At 35.4% G+C, this 25,466-nt stretch overlaps 1 protein-coding gene across 25 annotated transcripts in view; it reads left to right on the top strand.

Moving 5' to 3' along the window:
- The window catches only part of PPFIA2 (PTPRF interacting protein alpha 2), a 499,610-nt gene that overhangs the window by 445,402 nt on the left and 28,742 nt on the right, over positions 1 to 25,466 (top strand). For all 25 annotated transcript variants that reach the window (XM_055358835.2, XM_055358845.2, XM_055358837.2 and 22 more), the window contains 2 exons: positions 13,070 to 13,151; positions 17,396 to 17,596. In XM_055358835.2, coding sequence (XP_055214810.1) covers positions 13,070 to 13,151; positions 17,396 to 17,596 — 283 coding nt within the window. The remainder of the gene's footprint in view (positions 1 to 13,069; positions 13,152 to 17,395; positions 17,597 to 25,466) is intronic.

Genomic DNA, 25,466 nt, shown 5'->3' with positions numbered 1-25,466 from the left:
TCCTCCTGGGATGTACTCGAGGCTGGGAAAATGTGGTCATGCATGTTTCAGAGTGGCTCATACTCAAGACATAGACTTATTGGTCAACTATTAGAACTACCCTCAGCCTGACTATGCTTTTCGACGCAGTGAGTATGTGTGTCATGATGAAATACAAAATGGCACCATGTCTTTCTCATATCTGAGCTTTCTCACATCTTAAATAATGCTCTTGTTTTATTCCATGGTTTTCTTTGGATTGAACTGTATCCATTAACATTTGTGTGCTTTTCTTTTCCATCCGTCCTTCTCCATCTCATGAAAAGCACATCTGGGTAAGTTGAATCACAATGGCTGCTGAACATGTTTATTTTCAGCGCCATCTTTTTTTTTCTTTTTTCAGAGTATTACTCTTTTGAGTTGTAACACAAGCTGCACTGCCTCTGACCTGAAATGAAAATCATGAAGCATATTTATTTCCACACAGTAAAAGGAATCATTGGTTCAGAGAAATGTTCACATTTTAATTAATTATGTAAGCTTTTGGGCACTTTTATTTCTTCAGTTTTATTATACACATGTCAAAAGACATTCTAGACTCCTTCCCTCTAGTTTTCAAGTAATTCCCTAAAGGGTCAATGTGGCAAGCAGCCAGGCTCAAGTCATACTTTGAGACCACTCAGGTACTACTGATTGTGCTGCCTGTCTGAATTGCCTCCACCTTTCTTTCTTTTTTTTTTTTTTTTTTTTTGAGACGGAGTCTTGCTGTGTTGCCCAGGCTGGAGTCCAGTGGCACGATCTCGGCTCACTGCAAGCTCCGCCTCCCGGGTTCATGCCATTCTCCTGCCTCAGCCTCCCGAGTAGCTGGGACTACAGGCGCCCGCCACCATGCCCGGCTAATTTTTTGTATTTTTGGTAGAGACGGGGTTTCACCGTGTTAGTCAGGAGGGTCTCGATCTCCTGACCTCGTGAAACACCCGCCTCGGCCTCCCAAAGTGCTGGGACTACAGGCGTGAGCCACCACGCCGGGCCGCCTCTACCTTTCTTAATGTTCCACCTGTGTTATGTTCAAGAGACAAACTTATTCATCAATGAATAGAACGGCACATATCTGAAAAGGGTTAAATGCTGTTCTTCTCTGGAGAGCTTTTACATATAGAGAGCCAAGAATAATCCTTGGTTTTGGTTGAATGTGTGTTGTTCCCATTGTTTCCTGTACTACTGGTTGATTTCTAAAGCTTTAAAAACCTGAATTCCTCAGATAATGGCTTCAAATTATAAATCCTTTTCTTTGAGCTAAAATTAGAGTATTTATCTATTCCTAACAGAAATTTGACTTCAAAGTAAAAAAGTAAAATAAAATATGCATAATATTTACATTGGTGTAGACTACTGCATTTGTAACATGGTGAGCTCATTAAAACACTTTGGACTGAGAAGAAGGTATGCTTTTAAATTTAAAGCAGTGTTTTTTTTATCAATAAAATGACTGCAATGAGATACAATTATCCAGGAAACTATTAAACATATTACTAGTTGGCTATATAAATATTTTGTATGCCAATACAAATTCTTGTACTTTGTAATATTGCTTTATTAACTAGTAAGGTTTATATTATTTTTAATATAATTTTAAGTTACAGTTGCCATTGCCAAAATGACTTAGTGATGTATTATTTGCTTCTGTTAGGATGTTTTACAATATTGAGGAATTAAGAAAAGCTCTAGTAAGGTGTTCTTAAAAATGCAAGGCAGGTTTTGTTTAGAGTACTCGTCAACCATGTTGGCCAAATGAATATTGTAAGCTCTTTTTGAAAATAACAAATATTATAGGCATTGAGTTTTAAAACACAGTTTTCATGTCATCATATAAATTGTCTTGTTTTCTAATGATTTTTAATTTTTCAGGGGAAAATAATTTCAAGAAATAAAACTTAATTCCCCTGAGTCCTTATTGAATTAAATATTGAAAAACAATGAATGAATGATGCATTCTTATTAATGGACTGTAAGAAACTGATATAATGGACTTCATTCTACAATTCGGTTTCTTATTGTCGTACACATGCTCCTCGAACTTAAACATTTTAGGACCTTAACACCATTTCCCTAGTACAATTACTAAAAGAAAGCTTTGGATAATATAATATCAGGGAAGATAGTACAACATAGTGAAGATGACATAGGAAGATGTGAGGAGCAAACAACACTGAATTAGGAATCAGAAGATAGAGTTTAAATTCCATCTTCCCCACTTGCTACATGGCCATGAGTGACTGACATATTCTTTGTACTTACTAATATTATTATCTACTTGTCTGTACCTTCAGAAGCATACAAACTATAAACTTCCAAACTGAGTAAAAGAGGGCTTAAAATTAGATGAAACACTAGAGCAATCTAATCTAAGTGGTATTCATATAACCTGAAAAATTACAATATTCTCCAGTAGGTCCCCAATTACTATTAGGAAGTGACTGGAAAGTACAGACTATGGTGTCTTGCAAAAGTGAAATTGTTTAATGGGGAGGAATATAAGCCCCTCTCATTTTCAATAACAGCATAAATAATTGTATGGTTCAATCATATTTGTGTATATGTGTGTGTGTGTCAGGGGGGTATTTATACCTTTTTAATGGCTTTGAAAATATTTAAATTCAAAATACAGTAAGGAAGGAGATTACATAACTCGCAACTCAATTCCCAAATACATTTCTTTCCTGAGACTATGCCCTATATTTCAGAGAAACTTGAAGATAAACGGTTTAAATATGAATGAATTTTAGTTTCAATGTAATGAAATTATTTGAAATCTAAACAGCCTAGCATGTTTTACTAGAATCTGAATAAAACACTACTGAAATACGTCATGGATTTTCATACATTTTCACCAAATATGAAAATATGCAGTAATAGGATACACAGGCACACACGCTTGCACTTGCACATACACAAAATCACAGTATGCTTTGCTTTCAAATCAAGTCAAATTTAATGTTGAATTTGAAACTCTTAATTTTATGAAGCTAAATATGTATAGTTAGGTAATCAATCTTCTGAAGCAACTGATTGGAATTTGTAACATATTTCTGTTTAGAATAATTATGTTAACTAAGATATACATGTTCAGCTTGCAGATGTTAAAAAAAAAATTGAGTTGGCACCATACTTTGCATTTGCTGACCAGAATTTTAACTAGCTTCTCAAATATGTAGTTTTAGTTTTTACAGACTTAATCAAGTATGGATTCCTGAATAATAAGTCCATTGTTTGGTTGAAATTTGAGGAGGTTACATTCTATTTACCCTCTTGAAAGCTGAATTTTAGTGAAACAATATACATTTTACAATTAATAATAGTGTGAAGTCTGTGTACATTTCCTGCTACTATTGTGTAAGGAAGATTTATTTTCTGTGATGCAAAATTAAGTATATTGCATTGTCACATTATTTGACTTATATTTTATTCTTCATTCTTATCAAGCCACATATGTATTTCTTCTGGTTTTATCAGTAAGTGCTTCTTATGTGCCATAGTAAATCAGTAGCTCTGAAGGTAAATTTTTCACCCAAAGAATTATTTTGTATGGTTATTACAAAATCAATTGAAATGAAACGAATGGCAACAAATTCAACTTTTCTATCTCATTCATTTAAACTAGGCTAACTTTTCTCTGGCCAAGATGTACAACCTGATATTACTAGGGAATAACAAGAAAAGAAAAGCCACAGTTCATTTGTTCTTTTATAATGCTGAGGATTGAAATGTGTGACAATAAGAAGGTAAAGACCTTATGTATTAACCAGGAAGTCAAATAAATGTATGCCACTTCTAAAAACAAATGAACCATAGGAAAAGAAAGAAAAGTAGGGGACCATTATTTTATTTTACACTTACAATAAGGAAGGTGCTATTATCCTTATTTTTCAGTTATGAAAAATTTCAGAAATGTTAATTGGCTAAGAGATGGCATGGAGGTTAAGAGAGCTGACTCTGTGGACAGGTTATTGGGGTTCAAATTCCGATTCTGCACCTCGACGGTTCCATGACTCCAACTGGCCTCTGTTCTTTGGTGTTCTCATCTGCAAATGTGTGTCAATATGTATCTTATTGGATTATTATGAAAATTAAATGAATTAATACACATAAAAACACTTAGGATAGTGCTTCATAGGTAGTAAGTGATAAATGCACATTAGTTATTGTTTTGTGTGATCCAAAGCCTAATTTGTCTGCATCCAGAACCTTTGCTCTTTCAAACCACTATATTTCATCTTATAAGAATATGAACTGGTTCAGATGAACAGGAGAGCGCATTAGATGTATCTCAATTATAGCACTTACTATATTAAATTTTAATACAATTTATTTAATTATATTTATATTACATTTTAAATTTTAAGTGAAAGTATAATAAGTACAAGTATAATAGATACAAGTTATGGTATTTGCATAGAAGAGAGAGTTAATTCTGCCTGGGAGAGGACTTAGAATCTTAATAGAAAAAATAAAGCATGAGTTCTGCTGAAGGATAAGTTAAAGTTGTTACGATGGTGATGTGAAGAAAGATGCTCTTGGCAGAAGAAAAGGGCATATAGCAAGACATGGAGGGGTAAAATCGAATGAGGTATTTGGGTAATAGCAAATATTTGTGTTAGTTGAGCAGAAAAAGCCAGGGAGACAGCCAGATTGCGAAGCGTCTTTGTGTAAGATATTTGGCCTTTATTTTGAGGACAGTGGGGGAGGCTTTTAAGCAGGTGAGTCTTACAAAAAGATTTGTGTTTAGGAAGGTCTCAGTGGAGGTTGGAAGGGACAAGTTACCAAATGAGAGATAGAGAGATTCTAGGAGCCCATCACCGTCATCATCAATTGATGAGGGCTTAAACAAAAGCTTTGGCAGTATTCAGTCAGTCTACAAAATATCTTTCTGAATGTTAGATATAACATTGTAATCTTTTCTGCAGCCAACCTGGGTAACTGTGATGCAGAATTCTTATTTCTTTTTAAGATGCAATGAACAGTTGGAAGTTATAAAAATATAGAATACTTTAAAAATGCCCTATAATCAAGGATCCTAGGTGATTGTCAACGTTGTGAGTTTTTTGGATTACAATTTAGCAGCCATTCAAAAGATGTTCTTGACTAGAACATCCAGAGAAAGATGCATGATACGGTTGAAGAACAAACTCTCATTTCCAGGATTTTACTCTCTTGGGTTGGAGATGAGGTCCCAGGCACATGGTGGTAACCAGTGATCTCTATGGGTGAGATTGACACTACAGGCTTCCAGATTTTAAAGGAGAACAGGATAATTGTAGATTGGGCTGATCACAAAATATTTCATATAAAAGGGAAGCCAGGAGTTAAGTAAAGACAAGGTTGTTGATAGTTGAAAAAGTAGCGATCAACTTACCAGCTCTGGGAAGTGGTATTTGCAAAGGTGGAATTGGTAATGCACAAACTGTGAAAGTACTTTTCAATTCTGGTTAGAAGGAAAGGTAATTAGATAATTAAATCAAGATTAAACCAGGAATCTCTTTGTAATGAAGATTAAAAATAATCTTTTAGACATTTGAGGAAAGACTGAAGGGGCTTTAGAGGACAGTGCTATGATTATTTAAAGTAAAACCTGGCCAGGCACAGTGGCTCATGTCAGTAATGCCAGCACTTTGGGAAGCTGACGTGAGCAGATCACTTGAGGCCAGGAGTTCGAGACCACCCTGGCTAACATGGTGAAACCCCATCTCTACTAAAAATACAAAAATTTAGCCAGGCATGGTGGCACGTGCCTATAATCACAGCTACTCAGGAGGCTGAAGCAGGACAATCGCTTGAACCTGGAAGGCAGAGGTTGCAGTTAGCCGAGATCACGCCCCTGCACTGCAGCCTGGAAGACAGAGTAAAACTCTGCCAAAACAAAACAAAACAAAACAAAACAAAACAAACAAACAAAAAACAGTAAGAAAGAAGCTCACATTTATTGACCATTGCCTTTTGTGTGAGTTACTTTTGTAATCATATTACACATATTTTCTTACAAAACCTTTGTAAAAACCCTATTAGATGGGTTATCAGCTTCATGTTCCACATGAGGAAACTGAATCACAGCAAAATACAGTGACTTGTTATGGATGCGCAGCCCAAAAGGACAGGCAAAGGAATCAAGCTCAAGTAATTTGATTTTGGGAGCCACTTTCTCACCCACTCTGCCATAAAGTTTATCTTCCAGGCAGATTTTTTTTCTTTAATGTCAGTGTAAGAAGCCTGGAGAGAAGGACCAATTAAAGGCTGAGAAAAAAACTGTGGTAGCAGTGACAATCGAAAGTAAAGGAAGATACATTACAAAGTATGAAGGGGAAAATGACAGGCATCAAATAGAAGGTGAATGAAATGGCCATCATGAGTGACAGAGGGGACAGTGCTGTATGGTATTTGGACAGTCATACCACAAATTTGTATCCCAGAATAGCATGCTAAAGTGAGAGGTCTGTGAATAAAGTCTCTTTTCACTGACAGAGATAAACCATCCACAGTAGGAAGAATGAGGAGACATAACTGTTCCCTATGGTCTGTGACTTTTTTGAGTAACTAATGAATTTCATTTTTCAGAATTGCAAATATAAACACTAACAAATTCAAGTTTTACCATTCCAATATAGTTGCCAATAGGATAGCTATTTATGGAAAGGATTGTCTAATAAGTAATTTTAAATAGTTGAGACATGGCTCACGCCTGCAGGAGATTATAGTGTAGAGGAAATAAGGCTGTGTACATACGGTGAACAGCCTACCAGAGTCTTGCACATGATATGAGTGGCATCACTCAAGGGATAGAGAAAATTTGAATGGTATGAATTGAGGAAAGGCCATTCCAAATGGAGAGAAAGTCAGTAGAACTGAAGAGGTAAAGTGCAAAGAATGGTGAGTATCCACTGTAGCTAGAGAGAAGAGATACAGTAGGTAAATCTGGAAATGCAATTTAGGGGCAGATCAAGAATGACCTTAAAGGCCATTCTTTCAATAGTAAATTAAAAGCCATTATAGAAATTGGAGTTATATAGTAAGCTAATAAATGTTTACTGAATTATATAGTAAGCTAATAAATGTTTACTTTAAGGAGGTTAATCTGATGGTAGCACACACAATGAATTGCTTTGGGAAAATAAGAAAAAATTGGAGAACGGAAATTAGTATTTATTGAATACATATTGGCTGCTAGGTGCTTTTGTAAGTATTATCTTATTTCGTTCTTATAAATTGAGATCAATTTATAATCATCTTCAAATATGGGAAAATTAAGTCTCAAAGAGTTTAAGTACATAGCCAAAAAACACATAGCTGGTAAGAAGTTAATTTGCCATGCATTCATTCATTCAGTTATGATTTATTGAATGTATGCTGTGTGCCTGAATCCCTATTCCAATAACCTCTCACCATTTCTACTGCCACTGCTCAGGACAAAGCAACCATTATCTTCTGCTTGAAAATTGAAACAACCTTCTAACTTGTATCCTTAGATCACAACTCTGGCCTGACTCAAGTCCGTGCTATCCTCAACAGCCAGAAATGTCTTTATAATGTACAAATTATTTTATGTTCTTGTGCTTAAACCCTCTGATGGCTTCTTATTATGTTTAGAATAAACTCCTCTTCAGCTCCCAAGGCCCAACATGATCTTGCTTTTCTCTTGTCTACGTCTCCAATTTCATCTTCCTCCACCACCAACTCCCGTGTCCTTCAATTCACTCCAGTCACACTGGCCCTTCTTGGCTTTTATGAGTTGCTCAAACATTCAATTCCACTCCTTTAATAGGAATTTTATACTATGTTTCTGCTTAAAACATTCCCACCATACCCCTACTCCCTGCCACTTTTCAGCGTACATGTTTCCACTCAAATGTTGCCTCGTTATAGACATCTATGTTCCCAGAACACTATAAGCATTGCCTACTTTACTGCCTTAGTCTATTTTACCTCCTGTAGAACACATATCAATGGCTTAACTTATTTTGTTTATTTATGTGTATATGTGTTTATACAAATCTTCGTTCCTCACTGGAATGTATGGCCTTTGAGGTCAGAGATTCACTTGGCTTTATTCTTTGCTTGCTGCAAAACTTGGCACATAGTAGGTCTATACAAATCAGATGACTGACCCCCTAATCAACTCAGACACAGAATGTACAAAATCTCTGCTGTCAAGCCCATGGAGTCGGGGATCACAACTTGTGAACCAACAAATTCAATAAAACATAAAAGATACTATAGAGAAAATTGCTTAGTACTGTGGGGCCTATGTATGAAAGTGGTAGATAATGCCTCCAGGGCAAGAGAAGGATGGATATAGAAAGGAAGCATTTTTGTTGAATCATGAAAATCAAGACAAAGTATGTGGGGAGATAAGGCAGGGAGGCATGTGATGGCATGCAAATGCAAGAGATGGGAGGCAGAGACTCTACTCGTATACCAATTAGACCACAATGACAATCGCTAAGGAGAAACTTAAAACCTAAGAATGAAAATCCAGGCATTTCCATCTGGATTTAGTCATTTAACCAAAGTTGCACCCGCCTGGTTAATTAGTCTGCATTAAAAGTTGGAAATCTGTAGCTTGGTCAATGCTTCTAATTTATATACATTTTTTAGACCCTATTGATCTTTTATCTAGAAATTTTTGAGTCTAGTCATTTCTTGATTGCACACCCTTTGTTTGCTCCTGTCTTCGGTTCAGGCATAGCAAGTGCAGACTTCCCTCTGCACATTTAGATATGTACTTGCAAATTATTCACAGATCTGAGTGCTCACCACGTTGGGCCTCCTAAAATATCACTTTTTAGTCACAGTAACTTATTGATATCAATAATAGGAGAACCTGAGGCCTATGGAAGATACTAACAGCATTCTTTATTGAAGAGTGTTTCTTGAAAATGCACAATGATTCAGAAGTTGTACTGAATCAAAATAACTGTTTCTTGCAATTAGTACTTTTCTTGTTTGTGTTTTGACACAAGTGATAACACCTCCATGCCTGACACTTCCTCTAAAAGGAAGTACAGCTGATGCCCTCTAAAATCTATTCTGAATCTTAAACCTGAAATATATGCCCCAAAATTTAGTGATGTACAGGTGATCCTTTGGGAAAAGATGGTCAAATATTTGATTGACTGAAATTATTTTTAAAAACACACTAAAATTATTCTTCAGGCCAACAGGGAAAGAGAGTAATTTTCAGAGTTAAATTTGTACTGGGGTAAGTGATCACATTCTTTTTCTGGAAGAACTGTCACTTGACCTTTAAAAAAAGTTGAATTCTGGCTACAAAGAAAATCCATTCCAGACTAAATCCCTTTACATACATTGACAGGTTGAACGGAGAACAGCAGTATATCCAAAAAACTTCTTTGTGCCAAATCAGTTTGTCATTTAGGATTTCTTATACAGTTCAGATCACTATTTTTCTGACAGTAACTCCAAAACTTGATGAGAATAAGCATGCCCTTATGTAATTAGTGCTACCCTTAATAATCTATTAGCATATCATCTTGTATTAAATTCAGTTATTTCCAACTATTATAGCATTGCCCACATTGCTTTATTTTTCTAGCATTGCTTCTCTCTCAAGCCAACATGCCTAGATATATGCCTCTTATAAATTTTGTATGGCGCCGATTATTTTATAATTAAAAATAATAATGCAAGGCAATATTGCTTTGGAAATTTCAATGCTGTTCTTTTTTACATAATTGTTACTCTCTCAGGTTAAGGAAAAGCACATCTGGAGTTACCATCATGTAGCACACAGTCCTGGTGTAAAACGTAGCCATCCCTCCCATCTGATCCGTTTTTCCACAGTCTCAAGTCTGTCAGCCCTAAGACAGATGCTAGAGATTTTGCCCTAACAGTTGGAGACCAAAGGATTTGAGCTCCCTTATCTCATTTTCTTAGACTGCTATTACTTAAGTCATCCTGTTATTAGAGTTTGTGATTTAAACAAAACAAAAACCAAGAAAATAAAACTTTTTCAGTGGCCAGATTGCTCAATAATTTCCCAAACAATTGTGTTATCAATACTTCTGTTCATAGAATAGAACTATTTGAGCACATTGGGTTGCCTCTTAACCATATTCTCACCAGGAATCCCAAACAGATCAGACTCTTGGGATCAGCTAGAATCAGTACTATTGTGAGAAAGTGGGAAATAAAAGCTCAAGAGGAGGTAAGATGCAAGAAAAAAAATTGTTCTTTAAAATATAAAATGTTGTACATGGTTATAAGGTAAAATAGAAAAAGCTATTTGGACTACAAAAACAAAACATTATAGGACACAATTTACTGAAACAAGAAGCACCTAAATATAAACACTGATTGGGATTTTAACATTTAAAAGTATTTATTTAGTACCTCTTCTGTGCCTGACCTTTTTCTAGACTTCAAATTCATCTCTGAACAGAGCATATGAGAACACAGATCCTCCCTGAGCTTACATTTTATTGGCAGATGACAGAATGAGGAGTAAATAATATACTACGTTAGAAGGGCAATACCTTGGAGAAAAATAAAGCAAACAATGGGGATAAGAATTTCCTTATTGGAGTTTTCAGGTGGGGTTTTCAGGGAGTAGGGGAGGATACATTCAGAGAACAGGTGACATTTGAGTAAAGATTTAAAGTAGCTGAGAGAGTTAGCCATGTAGAGATAGAGGGGAAGAGCATTCCAGGTGAGCTGCCAAGATCCTGAGACAGAAAAGAGGTCTGGGTTGTTTCCAAAGAACAGCAAGGAGGCCAGTGTTGCTGAGTGAGGTGGGAGTTTAGTCAGAGAGATGGCACGGGTAGGATAGATTGTAGCAGCTGTTTTGGCTTTTATTTCCAGTGAGACAGGAAGTGATTGGAGAGTTATGAACAGAAAAGCTACATGATCACATTCAACAGGATCACTCTGGCCTTTCTAGTGGGATTTTTATTAGGGAACTAGTCAGAAGTTTCAAAATGAAAGCGTTCTAATATTTAAAAATAGCTTTTGTACAACGCATAGAATACACTTCTGAAAATGTTACGTGCTCCTTAGGTTATTAGTGCATATTTACTTGCTTTTTTACTATGTGAAGCAAAAACTAATTGTAAATGTAAATTTATTTCTTCCCTTTTAATGTCACAAACCTATGACATAACTAGAAGTGTTGCTTTCCCTATTGGATGTAACATTAAAACTCTTACAACATGCTTTAACTCTGTGAAGGCCTACCCTAAATTTTCTTCCACATATTTCATGTTAAGTTCCATACCTCCCCATTAGTGCTTCTCCTGCTTGGAATGCCATCCCCACCTCTTTCCTACCTGCCCTTCGAAGCCAGCTCCATTGCCACAATGCCTTCACAACACCTTCAATGGCTATTAACCCCTTTTCTAAAATGACATACTTCAGAAGGTACATCACCAAGTTTTCATGTTAGCAGCTGTTTGTGTATTGTATTGTATTATATTGTATTGTATTGTATTTTCAGGCAGTTTCATGTGTGTTTTTTTTTTTTGTCCATCTAACGGGATATCCTGGGAAATTAGACCCGTATCTATTTTCCACACCAAACACAAGTCTCAGTCCACAACAGGTGTTCAATAAGTACCTAATAGGTTATTTGCTTTTGATCCTTCAATCCATTTCTATATGTATATGTGTCACAGTGAGGCTAAGCTATTTGAAACTGGTTTTCACTAAAGGAATGTCACTGGGAGACCTGAGGGAATGGAGGATGATAGAGCAAGCCAGGTGAAGAAGTGCCTCTACTTTTTTAGATTCAGAGCACGAGTATTGCTGTTCCCTTTCCCAGGTGCTGAATAGCTTACATGCAGAACTTAACACTTCTATCCCCTCAAATGAAACAGCAGTTGATTTATGTCTCTTCAGCCACTATAACTTAAATTTGTATTTTGCCCCTTTTTAAATGAATTTTTGGTTGCATCTATTACAAACACAGAAAACCCTGTGTTGAAAGGCATTTTATTCATTATATATCTTAATGTATTAATATAGTCTACCACAGTAACTAATTGATTAATAGTAGAAAATAATCAAATTATCCATTTGGGAGTTCATAAATGATTTTCATGAAATATTCCTAAGCATAAAACATACGCATTCAAAATAAAGCAATTATTATACCATGTTTTTATCATCTATGTGTAAGATCAAGGCATACTAAAGTAAAGAGAATGTATTTTCCAATATATTCCTGGCCAAGTATATATCAATTTGAATTTCAGTGAAAGCACATAGCTACTATCTTAACAATGAGTGATCTCAAATTGGCTTTGTAAGTGGATGTCAATTCTAAAAATCAGTAAGAGGGTCAGTGAAATTATAGATGCATTTTTCAGAGTTCTTTTGCATCTTTTGTTATCAAAACAACCATTTGTTGTTATTAAGATATTTTAATTTCATTAAAACAGTAGTGATTATAGATAAAAACAAGTGTACCATTGAATTTGATACCTTACATTGCTTTTGAGTGTTAGAAATCAATTTACCTTGGAGTTTTCTCCAAATGAGATGTAGTTTTATAGTCTAGACAAATAACTAACTCCTAAGATAGATCCCTGGACCCACAGGGCATACTAAAATCAACCACATCACTAGAATGTGACTAAAAGGACCAAATTTATCTTCTGCCTCTCTATATAAGCATTTTCTTTGCCATGGAGATAGTAAGGCAAAGAGGGCAGGGCAGATGGTGGAAGCCACATTTAGATCCCATAATGCATACTTGAATATGAACATTTGGGCCATTTTCTCATTAAAGGGATAAGATATTTGCTGGTAATATAATTCCACCTCTAATTCCATTAGCACTTAATGTTCTAATTTTCATGAATAAATGTTGAGGAAAATTACTTTTCTATGTCAATGCTTCATTCGTAATAAAATCAATGGATGATGTTTGTGTGTTACTCAAAGGAAAAAGGAATTCTGTTATTCTATATTGTATCATAAAAAATCTTGTAAAGGATGATTGGTTATTTTAAAATATTATCATTAAAAATAATCACAGCCATATTTTTCCATATACCTGCCTAATAATCTTTGCTATATACTTCAGACATGAACTTCTTGAAGAAGCTCGGAGAAAGGGATTACCTTTTGCCCAGTGGGATGGGCCGACTGTGGTCGCATGGCTAGAGGTAAGAGAATGAAACTAGGAGGCCCTTGAATCAATCACTACTAAGTTGATAGTTTTTTTGAGACAGGTAAAGGCAAGTTTCTGAAATCACAGCATCCCCTTAGTCTGGAATTGCTCATAAGGGACTACTTGCTTACTAGGGAATAAATTTATGATTTTATGCTGATACTTTTTTGTGATCGTAGTAGAAGAAATCATGCAGTGGGATAAAAGGAAGTGTCTCTAAATCACACCCTTTTCATTTCTAGAGCAAGAGAAGAAACAAAATTTTATTGTTGCAAGAAAACATCCATTCCCATCCATTAGGCCAGGGTCCTTCCTCATTAGCAGGTTACAGAGAAGACCCTCTCCATATTCAACACTTCTGTAATCCAAGATAGTAAGATCACCTAGATGTACAGAGAGACATTCCTTTGCCTGTAATTTACTTCCTGAACCTAGTTCTCTAAAGCCTATGGACCAGCTAGGTTTAGACACTTGGGATTAAACAGAAGACTTACACCTTATTCCCTTCTGTGTCCAAACTGAATGCTACAATAAAAGAAGAACTATTTTCAGCATTTCCTGTAAAACATAGTGTTCTGGAAAAATAAGGGAATATCTTAACAGGGTAGGAGGCAGCAGAAACTGACTTTGACATTGACGGAACTACATATTTGACTACAAAGGGCTGTTTCGTGTCACTTAACAGTACTGTTCACTGCCCCTTCTATTCAGTTCTCTATGTGAGCTGCTAGTAGCTGCTAGGATATGCCTGTGTCAGGGCAAAGAAGAATCCAGGCTTTCCTTGCCTGCCAGAGGTAATTACACATGTTGTTTTAAATGGTCTTGGATTATAAAATTATCTATCTTCATTTTATTATAGCCAGAGCTAAGTAAATAAATAATCAATAAAGATTAAAGCCCATTTTAGTTTTAAAAATAGACTTACATAGATAGATCTAGAAACACGCTTTGTATTTTTTCTTGCACTGAATGAAAAATGCATGTATTTTGCTTTTACTTTATTCTTTCACATCAGACAGGGAAATTTAGCATATTAGCCATCAGATATTAGCGATCAGCCGCTTCTTTCAACCGTGTCTTTAAAATTACTATATTTAAAAAATCAATCACAAGACAAAATGCTTAAGAAATCACACCTCAGAAATGATAGCAGTTCTTTGTTCAGTTTTTGCTCCGATAAAATGAGCTGCAGTTTGACAGAGAGTTCGCTGCTGTTTTGGCAAGCGATGAACAAATCCTTCAGATAAAAAGAAAAAAAAACAGATTTACTGACATTAAGGTGATAGGAGATGACAGACAGTGAAGTTTATGCTAATTAAACCTATTCTGAGTACACAGAAATTGCCTATGATTCCTAATGCAACTTAAATTATAAAATGGAATAAACAAGATGAATGAGCTGAGTGATCCAATGAATGAAACTTTAACTTCATCTCCTTTCGCTCCTCCTTGAGTGCACAGCCTATTAAGAATTTTGTGTAGGCGAGAATTCCATGCTTCACATGCCATTTATCCACATCAAAGACTCTTTAAGGTCTAATTATGGATGACATTGGTAACAATGTATTGGCAGGCATTTGGGTGATGTTAACTAGTGTGGAAATCCAAATATCTTAGAAGACAAAGGTAAAAAAATCATTAGGGTCCAAAGAAGACATATTTAGATGTTTAGTTATTTTGAACAGTTTGAGTTTATAAACTAAATAGTCAAGTACTATCTTCTGTCATATATAATGTACCTGTCAAGGTCAATTATTTGTGCCTAACCTGCTGGAAGAAAGCATAATCTGTACAGTCACACACTGTACTTAGATCTTCCCCTTCTTTTCTCTTATCTCTATCACAACCCAGTCCACACTGACTCAAAGAGTTTCGTTGTTGGCATTTTTTTTTTCAAAAGAGACAAATAGTCTTTTAATATTGTAGAATTTTTAAACTGAAAGGATGTTTATACTGGTTAGCTATTGCTGTTTACAAATTACCCCCAAATTTGGCATTTATGATCTCATGACTTCTATGGGTCAGGAGTCTGGGAATAGGTTTGTGATGGCCTCTGCTCAGAGTCTCTCACAGGGCTGCAATCAAGGTATCAGCCAGGGCAGCAGTCATCTCAAGGCTAGACTTGGGGAGAATCCACTTCCATGCTCATTCATGCGGTCAGGGTCATGATTCAGTTTCCTGCTGGCTGTTGGCCAGAAACATTAGTTCCTTGTCATATGGAACTCTCCATAGGGCTCCTGGGATCTGACTTACTCCAGAGTGAGAGCTCAGAGGGAAAGAGACAGCGGGAGGGGACTAGCAAGAATGAAGCCACAGTCATTATATTGCCTAAACTGGAAAGTGACATCCCATCACTTTTATCATCAGCTATTTATTAGAAATAAATCACTGGGCCAATCCTACCCCCAAAGGAAGGAGATTATAGAAGGGAATGGATATCAGGAGGTAGAGAGAAATAATCAAGCTTGATTCCTTCATTTTACAAATGAGGAAAATATGGCTGAGGTTACATGACTCACCAATGACTGGAAAGGAATTAGGGCTCAGGTCTTCTGATTTGTGGTCCAGAGCTCTTGGCATTGTATTTTGCTGATTTATAGTTTTTCTTCTTTGTCTCACTTACTTTTTCTCACTCTCACAATTCTCTCCTTTGTTCAATCTGTTTATTTCAACAAATAGCAAAAAACATCAATCAATCTTTTGGACATTCAAAAACAAATATGTAAGCTGCTAATTTTTTGTTGTATTTTCTACTTCTTACTCATAACTAATGATGGAGGGAAAATGGGAGAATATTCCTGTTTTAAGTGATGTTATTCAGGTGCTGAAATATAATGCCCGTGATTGGCATTCACCCAGTGCTTGAGATGTGCACGAGACCTGTGCTGTGTAAATAGCACTGCTGATTTGTCTTTCAAGAGTCTCACAGCAAAGTTGAAAAATCAAAATATCTAATTTCTTTTCTTTTTTGAGACAGAGTTTCACTTTGTTGCCTAGGATGGATTGCAGTGGCTCACTGCAACCTCCGCCTCCCGGGTTTAAGCAATTCTCGTGCCTCAGCCTCCCCTGTAGCTGGAATTACAGGCATCTGCCACCACGCCTGGCTGATTTTTTTGTTTGTTTTAGTTTTAGTAGAGACAGAATTTCACCATGTTGCCCAGGCTGGTCTTGAACTCCTAAGCTCAGGCAATCCAGTCATCTCGGCCTCCCAAAGTGCTAGGATTACAGGCGTGAGCCACCGCGCCTGGCCTCATTTTTTGTTGTTCTTTTCTTTTGTTTCGTTTTGAGGCAGAGTCTCATTCTGTCCCCAGCCTGGAGTGTAAAGGCCTGATCTCAGCTCACTGCAACCTCTGCTGCTCAGTTTCAAGTGACTCTCCTGCCTCAGCCTCCCGAGTAGCTGGAGTTATAGGCACACGCCATCATGCTCAGCTAATTTTTGTATTTTTAGTAGAGATGGTGTTTCACCAAGTTGGCCAGGCTGGTCTTGAACTCCTGACTTCATGTGATCCTTCCACCTCGGCCTCCCAAAGTGCTGAGATTACAGGCGTGAGCCACTGTGCCCAGTCTTAAAATCTCTAATTTCTGATGCATTATTAATTTTGTTGCTTTCTTTAGTTTTTCAATGATTTGAGTTTTAACTTCTTTCTTAGCACATCATTTCACTCTCTAAAAGGCATTTTCATATATAGCATCTAATTAAGTTCACACATCTTTCACATGGTATAGGAAGGTAGGTGGAAATGTGGCTTAGCTACACTGCATGCTTTGATCAAAATCACATGGCTGGATGTGGCACAACTGTCTCTTTCTGTAACAGAATTTCTCTTCACTCAGAATTCCAAAGAAGCATTATAAATTGAAGCCACTCATTAAGCAAACATTAATTGAGTCCCTTATCAAATGTGGCTTGTAGCCGTTCTGGTCCCTACATACAAAGGGGAACTTGGTGCCATGCAGCCATTACTTTTACCACTAGTAATATGAATTAGTTAAAATAGAGTCTCTGGAGCTAGCATGTCTCAATTTCAAATCTTGTTTCTATCCCTGCCTCCCTGGTGTTTTTAAATACATCATTTAATTTCTCTGTGCATCTATCTCCTCTAGGGAAAATAATGATAACATTTTATCTCATGGGGTGAGGTCATGTATGTAAGATACATAAAATAATTCCTAGCATATGAGACACTAAAATGATAACTGTTATTATAATTTGTTAATGTATTTTTTCCTATCTAACAGCTTTGGTTGGGAATGCCTGCATGGTACGTGGCAGCCTGCCGAGCCAACGTGAAGAGTGGTGCCATCATGTCTGCTTTATCTGACACTGAGATCCAGAGAGAAATTGGAATCAGCAATCCACTGCATCGCTTAAAACTTCGATTAGCAATCCAGGAGATGGTTTCCCTAACAAGTCCTTCAGCTCCTCCAACATCTCGAACTGTGAGTCAGTTTCTGCTCCTCCCCTTCCTCAGTGCTAGGCAAATAGCCGTGTGTCTAAGTCTACAGAGCAAAATTGTGACAGCACACATTTCAATGTCAGCTTTAATTATTCTCAAGAGATTAAGTTTGCTCTTTATTAACCTTGCTGCTACTTTTAATAAGTTTTCAAATGAGGAGCTATGATTCATATCAGACGTGAAAGCTAGCATAGCAGACTTTTGAGCTAGCATCTGAAGTTTAGATTTTTCTCCCAAGCGACAAGACCCTGAGCTTACTCTTTTTTCAATTCCTTCCTTCCTTCGTTCCTTTGTTCCTCCCTCCCTTCCTCCCTCCCTCCCTCCCTTCCTTCCTTCCTTCCTTCCTTCCTACCTTCCTTCCCTTCTTCCTTCCTTCCTTTCTCTTTCCCTCAGGTAATTTCTCAGAAGATAAGATATAAGCATTAGTGATTACTAAAGATGCAAGGCTTAAGTGACTACATTTTTTAGTTTTAATATTTTTTATTTTTATAGATTCAGGGGGTACATGTGCAAGTTCGTTACATGGGTATATTATGTAATGGAGATTTTGGGGCTTCCAGTGTGCCCATCACCCAAATAGTGAACGTTGTACCCAATGGGTAATTTTTCAAACCTCATCCCTACCAACCTCTTCCCTTTTGGAGTCTCCAATGTCTGTTATTTCCTTCTACCTGTCCACATGTACCCATTGTTTAGCTCTCACTTACAAGTGAGGACATGTTGTATTTGATTTTTTTGTTTCCAAGTTATTTCACTTGGGATAATGGTCTCCAGTTCCATTTATGTTGCTACAAAAGACATTAGTTTATTCTTTTTTATGACTGCATAGTATTCCATGGCGTGTATATACATTTTATTTATCCAGTCATCCACTGATGGACACTTAGATTCATTCCATGATTTTGCTATTATGATTAATGTTGTGATAAAGACATGAGTGCAGGAATTATTTTGATATAATAATTGCTTTTCCTTTGGGTAGGTACTAAGTAGCGAGATTACTTAGTTGAATGCTCATTCTATTTTTAGTTCTTTGAGAAATCTCCATACTGTCTTCCATAGAGGTTGTATTAATTTACATTCCCACCAACAGTGTATAAGTGTTCCCTTTTCTCTGTGCCCTTGCCGACATCTTTTTTTTTTCTTAACTTTTTAGTAATAGCCATTCTGACTGAGATGAGATGGTATCTCGCTTGGTTTTAATTGCATATATCTGATGATTAGTGATATTGAGCTTTTTTATATGTTTGTTGGACACTTGTGTGTGTTCTTTTGTAACTCGCTATTTCTTAAGAAGTTTCCATAATTATGAAATTACGTGAGTTTGATGTTTTACAAATACCAAATGGAATATCTGGAATATCTTTTTCTTTCAAAGTCTGTTTTTCAGTTATAAATTCCTAATCATCTCATAATTTTTTACCTATCCTAATCCTAGAAAAGAACAAAATGTGACAAAAAAGGCATGCATGACGACAAATTCCCAAAAACTCCCAAATAGTATTTAATTATTTGTTTATTCCATTCCTAAATTATATATTTTGTTTATAAAGTATATTATTTCTGATAATTACTAGATTTCCCAAATCTCATATCTTATATAGCATAATAAAATATGGGAGAATTAGATAAATTTTAGCAATAGGTAAAATATTAAAAAGTCTTATTACTTTATTGCAGTTTTCAGGCAGAAAAGTAACTTAAGTATAACTTTTTTATACATGATCTTAAACAGTTCTGAATAGTTTGTTTCATTTCTATTTACACATTTTCCTTCCCAGTATACTAGATTCTAATGCCAGAAGTAAAAGGTCAAATTTAAAAGGCTTATATAATTCTTACATAACTCCATTTAAAGTTCTTCCTAAATGACATGTAGGAAAAATATATAATTTTTAAAATTCTTACCTATATTATTTTTAAATAGACACAAATGTTTTTCACTATACCTGGATTATGACTCAAGCTAAAAGACAATTTAGAATACAGTAGCCCCTTGAACAAGATAGGAGTTAAGGGTGCTGACCCCGCACACACAGTCAAAAACTCAGCTAGAATTTTTGTCTCTCCCAAGACTTAACTACTAACAGCCTACTGTTGACTGGAAGCCTTACTGATAACATAAATAGTTGATAAGCATGTATTATATGTTTTATATGTATTATATGCTCCATTCGTACAATAAAGTAAGCTAGAGAAAAGAAAATATTATTAAGAAAATCATAGGGAAGAGAAATGATATTTACTATTCATTATATGGAAGTAGTTCATCATAAATGCCTTTATCCTCGTCGTCTTTATGTTGAAAGTACACTGAGGAGGAGGAAGGGGAGAGATTGGTCATGTTGTCTCAGGAGTGGCAGTGGCAGAAGAAAGTCTGTGTGTAAGTGGAATGATGCAGTTCAAACCTGTGTTGTTCAAGAGCCACCTGTATATTTAAAATAAGAAACTGAGAAGACCATTAAAATAGTTATTGTAAATTGAATTTAAGTCTGATGAAGAGTTTGCTGAGTAATTTCCAGCTGAGAGAGAAGCATCATAAATGGTTTATATCCACATTTTCCTCCCAAGAGCAAATGCAAACAAAATTATTAAACATTATGAATCTTGCAAAAATAAATTTGAAGTCCCAACTTCCAGATGAAAAATATGATACATTTTATTGTTTTTATTTACCAGTGTAATTCATTTCTTAATGAACAATAGGAAATTTTAAAACTATTTTTCTAAAACTATTTAACCAACCTGAAGGAATTTAAATTATACCATATTAATTAACATTCAATTGTTTAAAGAATGGGGAGAAGTAAAGAAAGCTTTATGATCTAGCCTCAGTTCACCTCGAAGGCTTTATTTCCCAGGTCAGGAACTACTTTCAGTTTTTCAAACATCTTTCCTTTTGGTCAGTTATGAGCTTTTGTAGTTGGTCTTCCCTTTGCCCAAAACTTTCATCCTACTTCAAAGTCATCATATTTTCTCCAATTCATTATTCATTTATTGATTCCTTTACATATTTCCTCTGAAAAGCTTTTGCTGAGCCCCCAAAGCCTGGGTTTGGTTTCCTTCCTGAGTTACCTCTCCATGTACTTATAAACAACATTTTACAGTTCTTCTTTTCTTCATTTATCTCACACTAGACGAAATAAAGATAGCATCAGGTTTCCATCAACCCCAAGCCTTAACAATAGTGCCTGGCAAATTTTAGATATTATGTAAATATTCACCTTAAAATAATCATTGTATAGATCACTCTACCCACATATTTCGTATACTCTGCTGAAGTATAAGAAACGTGTGGTCTTGAGATCAGAAAAGGAAACTCTACTAAGGAAAATAAGCATGTTGACTGGTAGATTTAGTACAGGATTATATAGATTAACTGCAAAATGTGCAATAAAAGTGAAGTGTGATGGAGCTTCAAGAAAGGAGAAATCACTACAAGCTGGATAAGGCTTCAAACAAAAATGAACATTTGAAACATAAAAAATATATTGTTTATAGCATTTAAGTTTTATATGTTTATTGAACTAATACATGATCCTGTATAACATTTGTAAAATACAGAAAAATACAAAGATGACAACAAAATAACTTAAAAACATTAAAAAATACTGATTTTAGAGATAATCAATGTTAATTTTTTCACTATTGAAAACATTTGATGAAGATCTTGTCATTCTTTTTTCATTATCTTTTTATATAAATGGATTGTTTCACATAATATATTAATTTGTAATTTTTTGTAAATTTAGTAATGTAGTGAAAGCATTTTCTTCATTTTATTAAATATGCAATTGCAACATCACTTTTAGTTATTGAATATGTCCTTTGTACAAATGTGATAATTTATTTAATCAAATTCCTAGTATTGGACATTTTCTTTGTTTTGTGTAACACAATTTGTTGTTGTTTGTAAAATATGTGCTTGTAATTATGTTGTTGCATAAACTGTGGTTATTTCCATTGCTATATTTGTGTATACGGAATGCATATTCTTAATACTTTTAAACTTTAATTGTTAAATTGTGTTGTGTTGCTATTTTTTCTCCCTTTGTCAACATTGGTTATCTCCTTGCTTAATTTACATTTTAAAAATCTCTACTAAATGTGCAAATTTTTATATTCTTATTAATCTGGTATTTATATTAATTTTCTATTCATAACCTTACCAACTTATCTATACTATTATAGGAATATTTATCTTTTTACTAATGTGTAGTAGCTCTGTATTCACGGAATATATGTACCTCTTGCCAGATACTGATGCAAATTCTATGAGACAAGTTAAGTTGTGTCTCTAGGCTTTAAAAATATCTACTAAATGTTTCCTCTTCCTTCTTTTTTTTTTTTTTTTGAGACGGAGTCTCGCTCTGTCGCCCAGGCTGGAGTGCAGTGGTGCAATCTTGGCTCACTGCAAGCTCCGCCTCCCGGGTTCACGCCATTCTCCTGCCTCAGCCTCCCGAGTAGCTGGGACTACAGGCGCCCGCCACTGCGCCCGGCTAATTTTTTGTATTTTTAGTAGAGATGGGGTTTCACTGTGGTCTCGATCTCCTGACCTCGTGATCCGCCCACCTCGGCCTCCCAAAGTGCTGGGATTACAGGCGTGAGCCACCGCGCCCGGCCTCCTCTTCCTTCTACTCCCTCTACATGGTAGCATTTACTCATTTCTAATATATTTCCAATACAATTTGCATTGCAAATGAAAATTCCACATAAATCACTGTTAATGAATCCACTACATAAAGTCATAACCTAACATTATGTATTAGAATTCACACTTACAAAACACAAAGGCAGATTTTTTTTTAACAAAGTTATTCTATCATGTCTTCAAGAACACTACAGTTTGTTTAGATTATACAAGTTATTTTGCAGACTGAGGTTTGGGCTTGGGTTCCTCAGCCAGGTATTTCATGTTTATTAACTGAAGTTCTGAGGAGAAAAAGACAAGGTACTTGTGCTTCGGGGCTTTTTTTTTTCCTAACTTTTATTTATTTATTTATTTATTTATTTATTTATTTATTTATTTATTTATTTTTTCTACTACTTTATTTGATTCTGCCTCCTTTCCTGCCTAGATATAATGGGCTGGACCATCAGAAAGGAAAATTTAAATGTCACATATATGATTACCTTGGGCCAGCTCTAAATTTCCAGCTTTCTGTATCTTTTCTCCAAGCTACTATTACTACAGAAAGTCTCTTACCTAGTAGGATAGAGATGGAGATACCAGTTAATTGAAATTTGGTTGAAGAAGGATGTAACAAAAATAAGTGCATTCTTTGAATACTTTATCTCAGGTAAAAATTATGGAAATGCTAAAGCATTGCAAATTTAGATGGAGCACCTAAAACTATTTTTGTGTATGTTTCCATTGTCTGGAGTTCCACATTATCCTTTTAGATAATCTTATCTGGAAACATGTTTAATTTCTCTAGTTGGTGTTTCTTTTTAAAGTGACGACTTCAAGATAACTCAAAAAGCCATTTGAATGAGGAATCCTTCTGGACATTTACAATGCCTTCCCCAGACTTTGACAAAATTGTATTTTATTGATAGTGTGTTTCATTCAAGATTTGCCTATCTCTGGTTTTTCCAACTAATTCAACTTAGTGTTTATATAGGAGCCAAATTTGTTTTATATTTTGCTTTATGTAACATTTATTTAAATTGGTGAATTAAACATTTTAAAAGCAAGTGCAGTGGAAATAAATAAGTTTTAAACAAAGTGATTTTTGATAACCATATAATTCAACAAGATTGAACATAAATGTAAGGTGTAAGATAGGCATTAGTCAGCTCAGGGTAATATAGAGACCTACAGAGTATTTCTTGAATTAAAGATTTGCTTGAATGGAGACTACCTAACAGAATATCTAATATAATTACAGTAGTAGCCAACATCAGCAGAATGCTCACTGTCAGGGACTGTTCTAAGTGCTTTACATGTAATAGCCCATTTGACTCTCACAACTACAGCTATGAGAAAGGTACTTTTATTATAGCTGTTTCACAAATGGGCAAAACTAATGTAAAGAAGTAAACTGACTCACCTAAGGTCATACTCCTATGTGGGTTTGCTCCTAACAAGCACATTCTCCTGCTTCTGCTTCCTGCACTCTATCAGTTTTCCTTCTTTTCATAGCGTTCTTTTAGTCTGTTTGATTCCTCTTTTCATTATTACTTACCTCATAAGCCCCAACCTCTATTGAAAAGAGGGTGTGGTATAATTGTCTTTATAAACCTCAACCTTTATTGAAAAGAGAGTGAGGTGTAAATACCATTCTTATTATAATGAGAAGGATTTATCTTATAATGAGAGACAAAAATTCAGGTAGGGGAGAAATGTGGATCCAGGCCATTTGAATGTGAAAAATAATTTCAAGTTACTACTTTGTAATTCCATTACAAAGTAAAAAACACTTTAAATGACCTAGGTAGTAACAAAAGTTACTTTAACTAGGTGAGATTTAGGATTATTCTGAGGTCTGGCTGCTTTACTTATACTGTATCTCTGACAGCAAGACTACTCATTATTTTCACCTGATTAATTTTCACAAGTTATTTCTTAAGTTCATTGTAATATTTATTTTTCTGTCTTAACTCTTTCCAGAATGATTTCATTAGGTAAGTTCTTTAATTCTGATCATTTTTTAGAAATTTCCTTCTCCTTCTCCCTTGATACTTTCTCAAAGTTCTATTCCATGGGTACTAAGGGGAGACAAGCAAGATAATCTCAAGCATAAAATTTAAAGAGGCTCTCATTGTCAGATATCAACCCTGAAAGTGAGTGTTTCCTTAAATTATAGCCTCCCAGGACCTCATGTGCCTCATCCTAGTCCCAGCCCTGTATAAGAACATGTTGTATCATAATGTAAACTTTTTAGTGTTTCTTTCTATTCTGGAGCATGCACTTTTAGTCCCACTTAAGAAGTGCAGAACCTGAAATTTAGACAGGTTTAGGAAATGTCCTAGAGTAGTCATTAGTAAGTGCTATTGTATAACTCAAGCCCCTTGATTCTAATTTGATAATATAATTGAAATTTTATAAATTTAATGTTAGACTCAGATGATATTAGCCACAAAAAAAATGACTACTGGTTTGCATTTTCTAGCTCGCACATTTTTGGGGGAGATTGCAGCACAGACTACCAAGGGCAGTGAGTAGATAATTTTAAGGGGATCTCAGAGAACCACAACCAAGTTATACAATATTTGTTTCTTATGCTTTTCCAACCTACTTTTTGTACTGTATCCTCAATCCCAAGGCACTCATATCTTTATGCCCTTTGATTGCTCAGTTTCCCAGTCTAGTTATCTTGTAGGGATGCTTTGCTCTGAAACTCTTATGTTCTAGATTACTCCGTCACAATGTACTTAGATGCAAGTTCCATCCCCTAAAGTGGTGGTGGAGAGAGAGCAATCTGATTGAATAATTGACTTACTACATATGAGCTTGCCTATAAAATAAACTTGTTAAAACTTCAGTTAATGTCTACTTGACTAGGTTGTGTAGAAACTATTTCTGTCGGCTTTTTACAAGACTATAGGGCTGGCAGTGGTCTTCACAAGTAAAACTGCATATCAAACAGAAACAACTAACATACAACTTCTGAAAGTTTGCCAGTCATACTTCAGAAAATTGTCCTGGGTATATGCTTATTTTGTGAGGAATGAAACAGATAAAACCATAGCTTCCAGCATGTTCCACATCCCAGAATATGGTGACAGACTGGCAGACACAGACTTAAAGATAACCTGTGAAAGATACTATGCATGTATCTATTCTAGTATGAGATAATTAATACAGGTAGTTTCTTAAAGAAGGAATGATATCTTCATTATTTGGATTA

The sequence above is a fragment of the Gorilla gorilla genome, chromosome 10, assembly GCF_029281585.2.
Source record: "Gorilla gorilla gorilla isolate KB3781 chromosome 10, NHGRI_mGorGor1-v2.1_pri, whole genome shotgun sequence".
Classification (NCBI taxonomy): domain Eukaryota; kingdom Metazoa; phylum Chordata; class Mammalia; order Primates; family Hominidae; genus Gorilla; species Gorilla gorilla.
The sequence above is the reverse complement of the archived record's forward strand: the minus strand, read 5'-3'. Positions and strand labels throughout refer to the sequence as shown.